The sequence below is a fragment of the Athene cunicularia genome, assembly GCF_003259725.1.
Source record: "Athene cunicularia isolate RWA chromosome 3 unlocalized genomic scaffold, athCun1 chr3_part1, whole genome shotgun sequence".
NCBI lineage: Eukaryota > Metazoa > Chordata > Aves > Strigiformes > Strigidae > Athene > Athene cunicularia.
Window position 1 is genome coordinate 124648009 of NW_020799097.1, and position 14691 is coordinate 124662699.

Below are 14691 nucleotides of genomic sequence, written 5' to 3' on the forward strand. Positions count from 1 at the left end.
GAGGGGCGGGGGAGGTCCTAGAAGGGCGTAATGGCGCCGTGGGGAGGGAGGGGGTGTGCAGGGGCCTGTGGGCAGGGGATGGGGTCCCGGGAACATGGGCGGGAGGGAACGGGACGGGGACCCTGCGGTGAGGGGGGGAGGGAGGGCCAGGGCCAGCAGAGGAGGTTTGGGGGATCCCCGTGTGACCACCACGGTGCTGGTGACCGGACGTCCTTGGGAGGTCCTGTGAGGCGGGGCCACGGGGAGGTGCTGGGCCAGGGAGCGGGGCTGTTCAGTGCTGCGTGTGGAGGGGATGGAGACACAGACCCCATGTGATAGTGTCCGACGGGATGGCTGCAAGTACCTGTGTCCGCATGCTGGTCTCACCCTCTGAGCCTCCCTCACTTCTGCCGGGCTGCTCCGAGTTAGGTCAGCTTGTCTGTTAGAGCCTGTCCAGTCCTGGTGGAGCTCCAGTGGGGAGGACTGCCACAAAAAATGAAGTTTGCTTCTTTCCAAGCCCCAGACTTTTTCTGCTCTCCCAAGCCCTCACTTGGGCTGGTTATTCATGTTGTCCTGGCTTGGAAGGTGCCATTGTAGAGATCCAGGTCTGGCTCCTGCCAGACCACCACAGCTGCTCACCTGTCCCTGCAATACCTTTCCATTTGCAGGATCATGATGCTCGGCCGTGTGTTATGTTGGGCCGTTCTGTCACTGACAACTGCTTAATACTAATGGGCTTTTGTCAAAGCTGGTGAAGATCCTGCTGTGCGAAAGATAGGAGGGCTTCAGTTTTCTAAGACAGGTTCCTAATCACTCCTCTGCACAGACTCCACAGAGTGCTCAGCTATCTGGGCAGGTCCTTGCAGAAGGGAATGGGTCAGGAGCAGGTTAATGTGGAAACAAACTGTATCTTTGGCTTCGGCTCCCCTTCAACCTTTTACTCTCAGCCTTGCAAACTCTCGAGTCAAAAAGTGGCGGCATTCTGTCAAAGTTCCCCTGAAGGTTTGTCCTTTGAGCTCCCATGTGCAAGAAAATTCCATGAGTGGCAGAACTGGACCTCCCAGGTTGGGTAGCACTTCCGTTAGGCTCATCGTTTCGCTAGAGATCCTGCAGTTTTTGGTTGAACACCTGTGAGGAATACTGTTTTTATTTTCTAAAACCACAAAACTTGTGTAACAGTGTTATAGAATAATGTGCTTTGCTTCAGGTGCATACAAATACACCAACATACAGATAAATAACTGCAGTTTGAGAGGGTATCTTCTTTTGTCACGTGGGAAAAAACAAATAATGTAATGTTCAAATAATGCTCAGACATTTGTAATGTGCTAAATCATCTTAATAACTAAGGGGTACTTTTCCCTTCCTCAGCAAGAGAACATGAATTCAGCAGGGAGGAAAAGAGGAAAGCCCAACAGAGGAGAAGGAAGAGGGAGAGGAGGAAGAGGAAAAGGGAAAGGAGGAGGAGTCAGCAGTGGCCATTCGAACAAGTCTCATCTTGGTGGAAATAGGAAATGTTCAAACAGAATTTGGGACGATGGAGATGATTTTTGTCTCTTTGAGGAACCAAGGCTGGAATCCAGGTCTTTCTCTTAATTTGGGGTGATTTGGTGTAGAGATGTTTGGGATACTTTAGGGCTGGTTTTTGGACATCTTAGAATATACAGAAGAATGAAGGGGTGATGAAGGTGTTTCAGTATGAAACAGTTTTTACATGTCTTTTTTGATTAATGCATTTAACATAGCTAGGAAAGTGGGTTTTTAAAAGAAGATTAGAACCTCTGTTTTTCTTTTTTGGTCATAAAGTAATTTCAGAACATCTTTGATCAGAAAACGCTAGTAATCACAGGATATTAAATTTTGTGTATTACAGAGCAGAAGCTGGGCCATAGAAAATAAGCAATTTAGAATGAATTTAGTATCCTGAATTTATTCTGATCAATCTAGCTTAGAAGTACATGGTTGTAACTGTGTGTCTCAGAATCTCCCAAAGTGTTTATTAAATTGCTTTGGATTTGACATAGGATAATATACACATATGCATATGTGTGTGTGTGCACAGATATAGACACACACATCCTGGTCACATAAGAATGAACGCAACTGAATAATCCTTAGGTGATTTACTTGTCTTATTTTGGTTTTCCTGTTTTGAATTACAAGGTTGTATCCTAACACATCCTAATAGAGTCAAGATCATTTGAGCCAGGCAAATAAGTCATTGTTGTGTTCTATTTTCATTTTTAGATCAAATGCCCCTGCCAGAAGAGGAGGGCAAACGAAACAGAGACCTGAAGCAAGAATGCCTCTGCAGACTATACATATGACATCAGAGAATCAGAGAAGAGTGAAAGAACTACTTCGAGAGCTTCAAGGGCAGGAGCTGGCTCCTGAATCAGAGTTAGTTTAAATGGAGGCACTACTTCTAGCTCTTCTCAATGAGCGTGCTTGAATAGGCACACTGTCAGAAATTAAAACAATATTATTTTTTCCCTTAACTTTTAATTTGATCTCAAATCCTATGGTTTTGAGTCTGCTTTGTTCTTCTACAGTATTAACTCTGGGAACGGGGTAGCAGAATCCTCCATTTAAATGGAGGATTTAAAACTGCATAGGCAGTGGTTTGTGTCTACTCAACAGCATAATTTTGTTTCATTTTAATTTGGTAACTTGTTTTATCAGAGTAGCTGGTTCCGGTGAAGATGATGATGAACCTGATTACCTTGATGATGAACAGTGCTGGTCAACAGATCAGGAATTTTCTGACATAATACCAAGGTCATCTACTGAGCCAGCTGAGCATAGAATTGTGGAAAGTGAAGTGTCTTCATTTGCTGTGTACAAACTCTCCAGGTGATGCTTTTCAGTGAATAATTTGTATCTGAAGAGGTAAATCATTAGTCTTGATACTGTAAGCCCTCAGTGTTTGGACTTCCTCTTGACTCCAGAGAAGTTCTGTGAGCGGTACTGATAAGTTTGTGTCTCCTACAAATTTGATCCTCAACTAGAGGAATTTCAAGTAATGGGTTTATGAAAATAAGTCGCTCCAGCCCTTTTTAAGTGAAGTTTTCAGTTCTTTCTCTAAGACAATGAAACTGATAGTGGGAAAGCTCAGGGAGCATTGCTGTTATATGTGCATTTCTTCCAGGTAGGTAATGTTTCAAAACCTTTTAAGTGTTCATCCATTTTGCTTGGATATGAGCATTTAATTAACTGGTTTTGCTTCGGGAGTGTTTTATATGTGGGACTCAGCTTTTTCTGAAGAGTTTAATTTATATCTAATCTTGTAATGTGCTACATTCATTCATACATGGCAACTAATTTGTCACCTTGTAAACAACAGACTAGTATTCACAGAGTCCAGATTACTGCCTGCCACCATCATTTAAAACAGCATAAATATTTTGGTGTGGTTTTGGTTTTACCCCAATAGTAGTATCTCATGCCATACATGCTTCTTTACTGTAAGCCTAATCAAGCAAATCTGTGGTTATTTTGCTTCATACAAATCTGTCACTCATTTGTTGCCATGTCTGTTTTGTTGCAGGTATGGTTTTGACAGTGAGCGTTGTAGGACAGTACTGAGATCCTGCAATGGTAATATTGGGGCATCATTGGAGTATTTGCTATTGCAGTGCTTTACTGAAAGCTATGGAGAGAAGATGCAGGTTTCTGCAACAGCTGCTGAAGCCAGTCAAGAAGAATGTTTAGAACAGAGACAGGAGGAGGCTTTTGCCCTCCGGTCAATCTATGGAGAAAAATTTGTAGAAAGAATTCAAAACCGTGTTTGGACTTTGACTTTGGAATTGGAGTGCCTAGCAAACAGGCTCAGCAAATCTAAACAAAAGGGTGTTTGTACTACAGACGGAACAAAGCAGACTTCAAAGGAAATATGTAAATTTTATCTCCAAGGAGGCTGCAGGTTTGGTTCAAAATGCAGATTTGGACATGAATACCCTCCAAACCACCCACTGACACCAACCAGGAACTCTGTAGATGATGTTTATCTCAGACCTAAAACTGATGGTCCTGTATATGAACTTGAAGTAAGATTTCCTGAAGCAAACAAGTATCCACTTCAGGCACCCCTTCTGGCATTTTATTCCACTGATGAGAATCTACCTCTTGCTTGTCGTTTACACATTGCTGAATTCCTCTTTGGAAAGGCCTTGATAGCTGCAGAGTCTAATGAACCCGTGGTATACACTTTAGTGACTTGCTTGGAAGATGAATCTGAAATAAGCGAGTTACTTAAAAATACTAAGCATAAGTACAGTGTTCCTCCTACGTCCCTGCTGGAAACACCTTCAGTAAAGCTACAGACAAAGAGTACATCTGGTTCAAGTCAAATGTGTGAAGGTACACCAGATTTCCCTCTACAATTTCTGGGCTAAGAATGGTCAAAAAGATTTTTTTAAAAATAAATAAATAAAGAGAGAGAAGGCAGAGAACCCGATTCAGGTGTCTGTTCCAAATCTATTTCTGGAGACTAAGGTCATGGGGTGAGCCAGATCCATAATCTGTCTGTGCCTCAGGAAGTCCCTTCCATGATAACGCTGCAGCAAAGAGGTTTTCTGCTGGCAAGAACTGAGTTAAAGGAGCACAGAACAAGAACTGAGTTATAGGAGCACAGAGAAAGAGATGCCTGTTCCCAGTCAATAAAAAGCCGTTGAGAAATGTGGTGTGAGCTCACCAAAACCAACCAGAGAAGTGTGCTTGGAAGGGAATGGAAAACTTTGTTTGCAAGCTTTGCTGCATCTGCTGCTCATCAGTTCAGAAACATCTTTTTTTAAAAAAAACCCAATACTTAAAATTACCAACCCCTCCTCAAAATTAATTTTCTAAAGGTGGATTTAAGGCTAAGTAAATGTTGCAAGCGATTCTAGAATGTTGTTCAAGGTATCATCCCGTTTTTTGCACGCAAGTGCAACTAGGCTGATTTCACAGGGGGAGAGTTGAGACTGTCAGTTAGGGCAGGGTCACATCAACTCCATGGCATAGATGACCTTTGAGCTCTCAATTCCAAAACTGTTTCATCTAAGGCAAACTTTCTTCAAGAGAGTTTTCAAGAACAACTGCATCACATTTTAGAGTACTTAAATAGTGACAACCTATTTTTTTGTTATAGTAAAACAAATTATTCCATTTTTTTAACGGTTCCCCAGAAAGACAGCATTGTTCTAGAAGTTGAAATCAGAGATTCCAAATAATCTTTCTTATGTTATAAAATCTTCCTTATGTTATGAAATACCTGGTTTAGATAAATATAGCTTTAAAACTTTCAAGGGCTGGTTTACTGTCTCAGCAAATCCAACTTCAGCTGATAGGCAGTAGGCACCAAAGTACATGGTCCAGTGTCAGACTTGGTTTAAAAGTACTTGGTAGTGGCTTAACACTTAATGTTACAGTGTAGTTTTAATTAATTTACGCTGGTACTGCCATCACAGTCTTGCGCTCTACAGAAGTGGTTGTGTGGGTTGGAGAGTGGAGATGAGACACATGAAAAGTGTTCAGGAAGGCAAACCAGATACCAGTCTCGTTCAGCACATGGCAACCCAGACCATGGTGTTGCAGAGCACAGCTGGTCCAGGGGTAGTGACAAGTGGGTTGGAGCTAGAGAGGTTGTGGTTTGTTTGATGTGGTGAGGGAAGATTTGCTGGTAGTGTTGAACTAAATGCATGTCAAAAACAGTCCTACAGACCCTCAGCTCCAGTCTAACAAAGTTCTTTGTTGAGAATGCTCCTGGAACATGTGTGTCTCTTCTGCAGTGCCGATGAGGTCCTTTTCCTTAGTAAGAAGAATATCTAACTGTACATTCTCTGTCTCAAGCATCAACAGTGTCAGAGCCTCAGGAAGCAGAGATGGCAGAAGAGGAGGAGGAAGATGAGCCTGATCAAGTTGTTGTGGAGAATGAGAGTTACGTGAACCTCAAGAAAAAGCTTTCCAAAAGATATGATGGGCAGGCAAAGTCTCTATGCAATGAAAATGTTAAAATCTGCACACAGTTTCGACTGAAAAAGGTATAATGTACAGAACAGAATATCTGGGTTTGTGCTTACTTTAGAGAAATAAATATTTAACCCACAGGTTGCTGTTTCAGATGGTTCTGTTCCACTCCAGTGGTGTTTGTTCTTACTGCCATGCTGTCTGCTTTTGTGCATTAGTCTTCTAGGCACTTCCAGTCCATGTTGTATGAAAGACAGAAGCTCCCTGCATGGCAAGAGAGGGAAACCATTCTTGACTTGCTGGAGAGCCACCAAGTTCTTGTTGTGAGCGGCATGACGGGGTAAGAGTGTGATTGCACATACAGACTTCATAGTATACACAGTATACTATACTGTTTATATATAAGTATACACAGAAGAATGTGAAATATGTGTCCGTGTCCTGAAAGGTTGAGGTCCATCTGTGACCAGTGACAGCAGTCCTAGACAAATTTCATGTGAAGGGTGACACTAATGAAACAATGCAAATTCCAAGTGGAATGCAGTCAGTTTACATGGATTGAAGGTGTTGGGTTTGTGGGTTTTTTTTCAATTAATCCCTGACTTTGTCATGCAGGTGTGGGAAAACCACTCAGATTCCTCAGTTTATTCTGGATGCTTCATTGCAAGGATCTCCAAGCAGAGTTGCAAACATCATCTGCACTCAGCCTCGCAGGATCTCTGCCATTTCTGTGGCTGAACGTGTAGCCAAAGAAAGAACAGAAAGGATTGGACTCACTGTTGGATATCAGATCCGTCTAGAAAGTGTGAAGGTGTGTGTGTTTTGCTTGTTGATTTTCATTTAGTTATATTAAAATGTGCTTAGTGCTTCTCTAGCATACAGAATTTCTGCCCTATATCTGCCATATAGTGAGATAAGCAAGCCTGTATCACCAGTATTTTATATTATATTACAAAATACATTCTTTATTTTATTTCATCTCAAGTTGCACAGTCCGCTTTACAGAATGAGAGTGTAGTACTGTGTCTTGTACTTTTGCTTTCTCTTGAGACAGGTGAAGGACTCTGAGAGTATGTGTAATACTTATAACCTCTGGAAGGCTACTAACTTAATTTCCACTCGTCAACCATTTCCATTTGTCTCCCAAGTGGAGATTGAGGGGTACAGCTTGTGTCAGCCAGAAGTGGGGTTGAATCCAAACTGCTGTCTTGGAAGTGAAATTTTATGTTGCAGCTGATTGCTTTTTCCAAGAACTGTGTTTAAAAAGAGGTTCACTAAATCTTTCTAAGAACAGAGATCTGAGTTGTTTATCAGAAAGCAACTTCCACAGGAAAAACAGTTCACATTTGTTGTTTATCCCTTATAGTTAGCAATGCCACTTAGTAAGAAGCAGGTGTTCTCAAGTTTTAAGGAGAACAAAAAATCATTCAGCCCATCACCAGCATGGATTGCTTCAAACCAAATGCTTTACAGCAGCACATACTCTCTTTGCATTGTGTTGTTGCACAAAGTCCACTGAACGCTTTGTCTTACTGTTCAAGTCCTCAGCTACCAGACTCTTGTACTGCACTACTGGTGTGCTGTTGAGAAGGCTGGAAGGAGATCTGACTTTGCAGGGAATCACACATGTTATTATTGATGAAGTTCACGAAAGAACAGAAGAAAGGTAAATAATCTCTCATCCTGTAAGCAAAATGAAGAAACGTAGTCAGAATGATAAAGGTGGCTAAGGTGCAGGTAACTGAAGCAGACTTGTTGATCCTGTGCCAGTAACATGGGATGATGGAAGGAGTCTGGTTTTAGATTCTTGCCTTTGGGCAGTAGGAAGTTTTGTTACAGGAGTTTACAGAGAAATCATGTCTCTCTTAAATGTTTATACCTCCAATCTGCAATCAGGTTGTGTTGGGTGGGGCTGGAGGGTTAAGTAACTTTTTTACCACAGTTGTCTGGTTCTTACTATACCCTTACTTTCAGCTTTTACCTAATTCTTCACACGCCCTTTTGGGAATTATTTTTCCTGATGCAGGATTTTTTACTTCAGCAAAGCACCTGCAAGGGGCAAGTGCTCATGTTTATTTTCTGCATGAGCATCCTATGCTGCTCCAGCCTTCTGCAGATTTACCCTGTGTACCTGCTGATGCCAGGCAAAAGATAATGTCTGTCAGTATCTTTGTAAATTAAGTGGCAAGGATCCTTTTCTTTGAAGTTTTCCTTGTGAAACACTCCAATCGAGTGGATTTACATGATACTTTGACTGTGAACCATTATTCTACAGCTCAGCTTATGTTTTAGCCTCATAAAAGGCCTCGTATCTCCCAAGGATTCTTCTTCCTTCGAATCCAAAATCACTTCAAGCCAGTTTTCTAGGCATGCCACAAAAGCTATAAATATGTGGGGAAGAATACAGTGAGCAGAGGAAGAGTATAAGCTTTAATAACTCTTCCAGTGAGGAAAAGGAGCAAAAAGGACTCATCTCTTACTTTGAGTTAATTGGTTCTTGTGCTGTCATTAATGTAATTAATTTATACGGTAGCTAGAGCTTAAATGAGTTTGCCAAGTAATCCCAACACCGCCAGTAAGCGACAACCAGAAAGTCAGAATCAGGAGGCAAAAAAGAGACTGAAAGTTAACACTAAAGAAATTCAAATGTCTTTTTGCTTGTTTTCTTTAGTGACTTCTTGCTGCTGGTTTTGAAGGATATAATGGTTCAGAGGCCAGACTTGCGCATTATACTAATGAGTGCCACCTTGAATGCAGAGCTTTTTTCTCAATACTTTCACTCCTGTCCAATTATTAACATACCAGGTGAAAAACATTTTTATTGTCACATTCAATGTTTTAGGGATTTGTTTTCAGTATTTCTGCTTGAAAGTGTTTTTCAATTCAAGTGTAAGGGACTAATTTGCAAAGTGGCAAGATCAGGATTTATACAAGAACTGTGATTCCAAGGGCTTAGAAGGAAAGGCCAATGAAATTTAAGAAAGACTGGAAATGGAGCCTTTTTTGTGTTGTGTCTATACCCACAGAATTTCCTTCCCCAGAAGACAAAAATGACATGGTGTGCATGATGTGGTTCCCTGGGCTAGTTTCACCACAGCTGTCCTTGTGGACAGCTATTCTCTGTCCTTGTGAAAAAGAAGCAGTGAGAGGATTCAGCTGGGTGTGTACACATTTAGCCAAATATGCCTTTTAAATTGCTAGTTTATTACATGGAGCACGACAGAAACAACGTAGCCTCACAGATGTGTTCCCATAAGTGTGTCAGCCCTTCTGTGACTGCATAAGCTCATGTTACCAAACCATGCGTGGAAAACATCTGCGTGGAAAACATCCACTGTTTCTCATAGACAGAAATTGTGTTGAAAAGTGCAGTATAGATGAGAGCTGTGAAGCCAGTGTATGACATAATAACCGGTGTGAAATTATAACCAGCTCTGTCTTTTTCCTCTTTTCTGCATGTTGTGTGGCATGTAGATTTATTCTCATGTTTCCTTTAGGTCGAACATTTCCTGTGGATCAGTTTTTTCTGGAAGATGTGATTGCAATGACAAGGTATGAAATTGGCAGTCATTCTCAGATGTATTTGACCTTTGAGATTGCACTGTTGACCTTGAGACTTCAGTAGTTCTGTACATAGATTTAAAAATTAAATCCTCTCAGATCTCCCCCATCACCAGCAGTCTTGGAGTTCTACTAAAGCACTGACTTTAAACCATACTTACACTTCAGTGGGGTCTAGGATCTCATGCCAAAACAAGCCTTTCTGCATTAGATACCACATAGTTGCTTTGCCATGAAGAGTTTGTCAGTGCTTGTGGTTTCCTTATTTCAGTGGTGGTTAGACAGTGGCAAGCAAAATACATTTGAAGGTGGATTTCATCACTGAAGGTGAAAAATGCAGGATACCAAACAATTCTTTTTTGTAAGCCCTACTTTGCAGTAGGGCTGCAGATTCCTGTTACCATTTGTAGTTACTGTAGACTCACAACAGCTCACAGATTGTTGCTTTGAGCTGCCTGCTTAGCTGTCAAGATCAAGTTTGTAGTCGTAATCTTTTACATCACAGCTTTTAAAGACTAACATCCCAGTATGGAAGGACACCTTGACCTCGATACTGTCTATGGTTTTGCAACCCACTTATACAAAGTTCCTCTCAGATTCATATATGAATACTTTTGATACTTTATCTCTGCAGCTAATTATTAGAAGGAGACTGTTAGACTGCTTTCTATGCCACTAAATGTTCTTCTGATGTTCAGGTATGTTTTAGAGGATGGTAGTCCCTACAGGCGCAAGACAAAGCAAGAAAACAAGCAGAATGGAAGACAGAAAAGAACTGCATTTGAAGAAGTAGAGGAGGACCTGAGACGTGCTGGCATTCTGGAAGGCACTGACACAGTTGTCAGAGATTCAGACCCAGACCAAAAATTAACTTTGAAGCAGCTCCTTACACGGTATAAAGGTGAGCTCCTTTTAAAATCTAGTAAATTGGCATGTAACATATGCCAGCCAAGATGGTATGTTAGCATATAATGTTATATCTTGAATGCGTGTATATAATTCAGTTTTGAAGTTAGTCACGTCACTACTTCTACATGAGATCAGAAACCTGCCAGCTTAAAAAAAACCCCAAACAAACACACGCCATTGTTCTCTTAAACACAAACAAACATCTGGACTGAAAACCCTTCTTAGCATCTGAAGATGGACGATTTTCAGCTGCTATCAGTTTACATCCCTTTTCAGATGCTTTGTTAATTCCATCCTCTTTGCTGTATCTATTCTTCCTGGAGCAGCTTTACTTAAAGCACAGCATGTGTCTGCCTACTTCAAGGAGGTCACTTCAGCATGACAAGCCTTCCTTGAAAAATTCAAGTCAGTCTGTGAATGGCGTAATAAGAGGCAGACCTTTCTATGAACTTCCCACTCCGTCATCATCAAAATCCTCCTTGTGCTTAGTCCTCAAGAGTTCTTCCCTGCACACCCTTTTGGTGCGCTCCACAGTGGTACTGCATGACAGCCATTGCTTAAAAGCTTCAGATTCCTGCTAGACAGTTACTGTCTCAGAAGAATAAGGGAATCTGGGTGTCTTGTTGGTGTAAGAAACATTGGAAGAGGGAAAAGAAAGCTTGAGTCCTGGATGTAGCTGTAAATGGCCATACAAAGGCTTTCAGCTCCTCTTACCCGCTAATATGTGTGCATGTCATTCTGCTAGTGGATGAATCCTGGTCTAGGCTGTGCACAGGGCATGTATGAGACCTAGTAAGGCATGAGAAAGGAAGGAAGAGCTGAAACAGAGGAGAGCATGGAAGGGGAAGTACAATGCATGGAGTCACTTACCTCTGTCTGGTCTAAGCCAGATGCTGTTTAAACCAAGGTGTGGTTGGTTGTTCAGTCACACTCGTTCAGTTCATCCAGCAGATATTTTTTACAAGAGGTGGACTTACTGTGTGTTTTATTTATTTTTCCCCAGGGGTTAACAAGATGGTGTTGAAGACGATGTCTGTCATGGACTTGGACAAAATTAATCTGGAATTAATTGAAGCCTTGCTGGAGTGGATAGTTGCTGGCAGACATTCATACCCCCCAGGTAATTTTACTGTCCTTGAGAGATAAAAGTAGATTCATGGAGGCAGAGTGCTTATAGACAGCCCAGAGCTAATGTTTTGCATGCAGAGTTTCTGTAGTGACTGATTATTTTTTTAAAAAATCAAATTCTAGCTGAGTAACAAAGCCCCTGATATACATGGGATGGGAAAGGTGAGAGAATTGTCTACATTGGAAAGTTTTTGGTGAGGAACTGTTGCAGCCTGTGTGGTTTTTGTAGAATAATTGCAAAACAGAGCTGGAGTTTTGACTCTGGCCATTTGCATAGTAATAAAATATGCTGTCCTTTCTGTTGAGTGATTTTTCCTTGTTTAAATCTATGTATATAGGTGCTGTGTTGATATTTTTGCCTGGTCTAGCAGAAATCAAGATGCTTTATGAGCAGCTCCAGTCTAATGCTCTTTTTAATAACAGGCACAGCAAGAGGTAAGGCAGAAAAGCTCCAAAGCTATCACTCTTTACCCATAAATAAGGAGTAGCTTCCTGCACAAAGCCTGCCTTTATCCTGGGATAAATAACGGTTATTAAATGTGTAAGATAGCTTGTGATGTGAAGGTCTTGACTCCAGTCAGGGTAATTCCTTCTCTGCTGTCTTATTGGCTTGGTCTTTTTGGTTTTTCTCCTCAATTCAGGAAGATTAGTTGTTGAAGTTCTTGGAGACCCTGAGTGTTCTCCATTTTGTCCTCTGCATGATCCAGTGGACTGTTGAAAACTTCATCTCAGCCCTTGCTCTGTTTCAGAATGTTTGCTGAGATACATTCAGTTGTGGTTACATCTGGCCTTAGATTGTTAGTTACTTGGAGATGTAATTGGATGTCCTTGTCTAAACAGTTTTACACAGATGGCCATGGCAAGGTTAGCTAGAGTGATTTTTCTTCTAGTCTGGCATTCTAAATGGCAGATTCTAGACTCTATAAAAGAGGCAGAATTTTTGCTCAACTCTATTCTGAGACCTTTCCCTTCTGTAAACTTCTCCACCTTCCCTTAGAACATGTATCAGAAATAGTGTGGCCAGCAGGACTAGGAAAGTGATCATCCCCCTGTACTCAGCGCTGGTGAGGCCACACCTTGAATGCCATGTTGAGTTTTAGGCTCCTCACTACAAGAAAGACACTGAGGTGCTAGAGAGCATCCAGAGAAGAGCAACGATGCTGGTGAGGGGTCTAGAGCATAAGTCTTACGAGAAGCGGCTGAGGGAACTGGGATTTTTTACTCTGGAGAAGGGGAGGCTAAGGGGAGACCTCATCGCTCTCTACAGCTACCTGAAAGAGGTTGTAACGAGGTGGGTGTTGGTCTCTTTTCCCAAGTAGCAAGTGATAAGACCAGAGCAAATGACCTCAAGTCCTGCCAAGGGACGTTGAGACTGGGTATTAGAAAAAATTTCTTCACCAAAAGGGTGTCAAGAACAGGCTGCCCAGGGGAGTGGTTGAGTCACCACCCCTGGAGGTATTTAAAGGATGTGTAGATGTGGCACTTAGGGACATGGTTTAGTGGTGGACTTGGCAGTGTTAGGTTAGTGGTTGGACTTGATAATCTCAAGGGTCTTTTTTGAACCTAAATGATTCTGTGTCTTAAAGGTGATATGGCAGAGAGGTTTGCTGGGTTTATATTGCTTTGAATGGCTGTAAGACAGTGTCTAGTACTAGAGAGGCAAAAGTGTGTGCAGGCACAAGAGGGAGGAGGCTGGAGATGCACTGAGTGTGCTGTCATATTGTCCTTCCAGGTGTGTTGTTTATCCACTTCATTCTTCACTGTCTAGTGAAGAACAGCAGTCTGTGTTCATCAGGCCTCCTGCAGGAGTTATCAAAATCATCATCTCTACAAACATTGCAGAAACATCTGTCACCATTGATGATGTGGTCTATGTGATTGATTCTGGAAAAATGAAAGAGAAAAGGTACTGGGATTCATTCCTCAGGACTTTGTGATCTGGGAAATTTCTCTATGCCCTGAGCTGCATGCTTTAGCTTTCTAAAGAGCAGGGAAAAACTTCGAGGAACTTGATCTGCAGAAAGCTACTGCAAGGTGGAGGAAGCCAGTCTAGACTCAGATCCAACAGCAGGGGGTGGGAATTCTGTTCATACAGAAATTGGCAGCATCTGCCTGCTTGACCTCCAGCCTTTCAGTGTGCGCTCTTGAATCTAAGCCTGTTTTTTACTGTCCTGTAGATATGACCCAAGTAAAGGAATGGAAAGTCTGGAAGAAACATTTGTGTCCAAGGCCAACGCTCTGCAAAGGAAAGGGCGAGCAGGCCGTGTAGCCTCAGGCGTCTGCTTTCATCTTTTCAGTAGCCATCACTATAACCATCATCTTATAAACCAGCAGTTACCAGAAATACAAAGAGTGCCCTTGGAGCAGCTTTGTCTGAGGTGAGCTATTATTCCTGTATTGCCTGAAAAAGCCAGTATCCAGAATATGTTTTGTTTCCTCAGTGTTTTCTCACATCATGGAACCAAGAAACTTGCTCTAAAGATCTAAAACTGTTGACTGGTTGCTTTGGTCTTACAATCACCTTGTCTCTGCATCCAGATCCCCCACAATTACACCCTCCACCAGTTCTTCCAGTCCTTCTTTATATGCCTTAGCTCTCATCTGATCCTAGGAAAAAGATACATCTCCTCTGAGAGCTCTCATCATCAGAGAAGGCAGTTGCATTCCTGTACTCCAGACCTACAGTAGCTGTTTATGCTGTAAACTCTCCTGCAGTGTTTCTGTGCAGCATAGTGCAGTAAAGCCACAGCCTGGATCAGGCACCACCATCATGCAAATACTAAATGAAGAAGCCCTCCTATCCCTGCTGCACACTGTACACCCCTTTGTACAAAAAGCAAATGAAACAACACAATTTTTTTTACAGTAAAAACTTTTATTTTAAACCCTAGTATGGTATCGGAATCTGTTCTTATGGACTGTGAGGTTGGTTGAAGTGCACTGCCCACCAGCTGTAATTTCACATTACTTTCTGACTTGAAATATGCGCTACAGGCCCTCTTCTACAGAGCACATTCTTAGATGCATGTTTTCTATTGGTTTTTATTTTGTTTTTATAAAAGCTTGAGGTTTTGTCCTGTGTATGGAACTAAGCTGATTTTTTTTTTAATTTTTCTCTCCCCTTCTCTCTCTCTGGCCACCCTGCTCTGACCCTCACCCGCCCCCCCC

At 41.9% G+C, this 14691-nt stretch overlaps 1 protein-coding gene across 3 annotated transcripts in view; it reads left to right on the top strand.

The window, feature by feature from the left end:
• Positions 1-14691, top strand: part of DHX57 (DExH-box helicase 57) — a 21644-nt gene that overhangs the window by 140 nt on the left and 6813 nt on the right. For 2 of the 3 annotated variants that reach the window (XM_026845122.1, XM_026845120.1), the window contains exons 2-16: positions 1351-1562; positions 2227-2379; positions 2662-2832; positions 3527-4338; positions 5809-5999; positions 6144-6265; positions 6541-6736; positions 7467-7591; positions 8597-8730; positions 9423-9477; positions 10185-10387; positions 11399-11515; positions 11862-11958; positions 13256-13429; positions 13701-13901. In XM_026845122.1, coding sequence (XP_026700923.1) covers positions 1360-1562; positions 2227-2379; positions 2662-2832; positions 3527-4338; positions 5809-5999; positions 6144-6265; positions 6541-6736; positions 7467-7591; positions 8597-8730; positions 9423-9477; positions 10185-10387; positions 11399-11515; positions 11862-11958; positions 13256-13429; positions 13701-13901 — 2954 coding nt within the window. In that variant the 5' untranslated portion in view covers positions 1351-1359. Of the gene's footprint in view, positions 1-255; positions 585-1350; positions 1563-2226; positions 2380-2661; positions 2833-3526; positions 4339-5808; positions 6000-6143; positions 6266-6540; positions 6737-7466; positions 7592-8596; positions 8731-9422; positions 9478-10184; positions 10388-11398; positions 11516-11861; positions 11959-13255; positions 13430-13700; positions 13902-14691 lie in introns of those variants that run through there. The other variant, XM_026845121.1, reaches the window with a different exon arrangement.